This window comes from Anarrhichthys ocellatus, unplaced genomic scaffold (assembly GCF_004355925.1).
Source record: "Anarrhichthys ocellatus isolate YVR2014 unplaced genomic scaffold, GSC_Weel_1.0 scaffold7012, whole genome shotgun sequence".
Taxonomy (NCBI): domain Eukaryota; kingdom Metazoa; phylum Chordata; class Actinopteri; order Perciformes; family Anarhichadidae; genus Anarrhichthys; species Anarrhichthys ocellatus.
Window position 1 is genome coordinate 1 of NW_022286986.1, and position 2532 is coordinate 2532.

The window sequence follows — 2532 nt, forward strand, 5'->3', positions numbered from 1 at the left end:
GAGGAAAAGTCCATCAGACTTTGCTGAAGTATTTGGAGATTGTGATGCATCTCCTGAGGTAAGAACATCAAACATTCGATCAATTATTGTATTTGAAAAAAAGGGTTTCAGTAAGAATTACGGTGGATTCTTTTCCACATCACCAACTGAAATCAGTGGTAGATTTTGTGCTCACTATAGTTGTCATCTGTTGCCTTTGGGGCGGTCTTCACAGCTATGTTGGTACTTGGACACACTTCAAGAAATAATTGTTTTTGAGCGTTTAATATCTTGCTATGAGACATTTGTCATTCACTTAATACTTCTAAAAGGTGTAGTTATTGCCACCAAACAGGAATAAAAGATTAGACAAATATGACCTTTTAACAATTAAAAAATCTCTATTGTTGATATTTTTTTACATTTGTTTTTTAAGTTGGTCTTGCTTTTATTGGTTGTTTTTTTTAGGTAAGAGTGACCAGATTGAGTCTTTATTTTCATAGAAAATATGGGATACCTTGTAAATCCTAGTATGGCCTTGGTATTCTCCATCATGACATTTGTTTTTTTATCTTCTTCCTTCTTCCTCTACCGTACAACTACATGCAATTCAGTTTGATGAATCTTTTCTTGTAACAAATCTGCAGTTTTTTAAAATCTATTTTTTATATAATCAGATTTACATTTCCTCTTTCCTATTTACCTACTCTAATCAGTTTGCTGTTTTTTTTAAAGCAATAGTTTTTATTTTCTCAATTCAACAGCTGCTGCATTTTGGAGTAAAGTGTAGCTCTCTGTCCAAGTTGTTGGATTTTGTAAATGAGTAGCCTTTGCAAGAGTTCATTGGTTTTGAACAAAGTGATGATAATCCTTCAGTTCAATCAAGTGCTGTTCTTGTTGTGCCCTTAATATCTTTAATATCTTGTACATTTTCCCTTGTTTATCTCTTGCTGGTATTTAGCTGTCACTTTAAGAGTAGGTTGTCATATCAGTGAAAGCTAAACGTTATATCTTACGTGAAGACAAGGATATAAATGATCACTTTCGTTTTTCCACACCCAAGAAGCAGTGCTTAATATGACCTGCTGTTCTCTTAGACGTGCCCTTTACGCTTGATCCTCTTAACAAGTCTTAAGACATCATTTCATTATCTGATTTCCCTTGAACGTGCATAATGAATGCTCTTTATAGGCAGTTATTTGTAAGGCTTGTACAGATTTGCTGCGAATTGAACAATGCAATTTCTAGAGGAGACTCGCGATGTCGCTATCCACCAGCTGTAATAGATTGTGTGTCGATATCAACCCACTTTCGTCGACGCACAATTTGACTAAATGTGCTGCAGTTGATCGTCTAGTGAGGAAGAGACGTGGTCTTGGATTGTGTTGATTTTGGTGTAAATCCTGATTTTTTTTTTGGCTATTCCTGTGCACTGACTAGGGAACATTCGCTGTTTTAGGTCGTCGTCATGAAGACTACTGAGCTCACATTGCAAAGCTGTGCCTTGGCTTTACTGCTCCTTTCTTTGCAGTTTGTAAATGGAGATGTAAGCTACTCTTTTCCGGAGGAGATGAGACGTGGATCCTTGATCGGTAATATCGCCAAAGACTTGGGTCTTGAAACAAGCAGTCTATTCGCTCGAAAAGCCCGCATTGATACCGAGGGGAGCGACACACGTTATTGTGACTTAAACCTCAGCAACGGGGATCTGACTGTTGTTCAACGGATTGACAGAGAGGGCCTTTGTGGAGACAAAGCATCATGCGTTTTAAAACAAGAACTCATGTTAGAGAATCCATTAGAATTACATCGAATTAGCCTGCATGTCCAGGACATAAATGATAACTCTCCACAGTTTAATAACGATCTGATTCATATAGATATCAGTGAATCCGCGGTAAAAGGTGCTCGCTTTCCAATAGAAGAAGGACATGATGCGGATGTAGGCAAATATTCAGTTCAGACGTACAACCTCCAAAGCAATGATAATTTTATTCTGGGCGTTGGAAGTAATTCTGTGGAACTTGTCCTGAACAAAGAGCTAGACCGCGAACAGTTAAAAGAAATCAATCTTGTTCTTACAGCTCTAGATGGAGGCTCTCATCAGAGATCAGGTACTGTAGTCATACACGTGACTGTACTGGATGCTAATGATAACGTGCCAGTGTTTAGCCAGACCGTTTATAAAGCCAGTCTGCCTGAAAACTCTCCACTAGGTGCTGTCGTGCTGACAGTGAGTGCTACTGATGCAGATGAGGGACTAAATGGAGACATTATATATGATTTTGGACACATTTCAGAAGATATTAAGTCAATGTTTGCGATAGATCATAAGACAGGTGATATACAATTAATGACGACAGTTGATTTTGAAACAGCGTCATCGTTTGAACTGCGCGTCACAGCAAAAGATGGTTTGGGTATAACGTCATATGCCAAAGTCATCATAGATGTTACCGATGTAAATGACAATGCCCCGGTTATTTATCTGAAATCACTCGCCAATCCCATACCTGAGAACGTGTCACCTGGTACAGAGGTGGGCATCATCAA

The 2532-nt window shown here is 38.4% G+C and overlaps 1 protein-coding gene across 1 annotated transcript; it reads left to right on the top strand.

The window, feature by feature from the left end:
- Positions 1-6: 6 nt before the first annotated feature.
- On the top strand, positions 7-2527 carry LOC116380385 (protocadherin beta-1-like; the record flags this gene model as incomplete). Its single annotated transcript, XM_031842312.1, has 1 exon — positions 7-2527. A coding segment is annotated over exon 1 (1080 nt), but the record flags the coding sequence as incomplete, so codon positions are not given.
- Between the last annotated feature and the right edge of the window lie 5 nt (positions 2528-2532).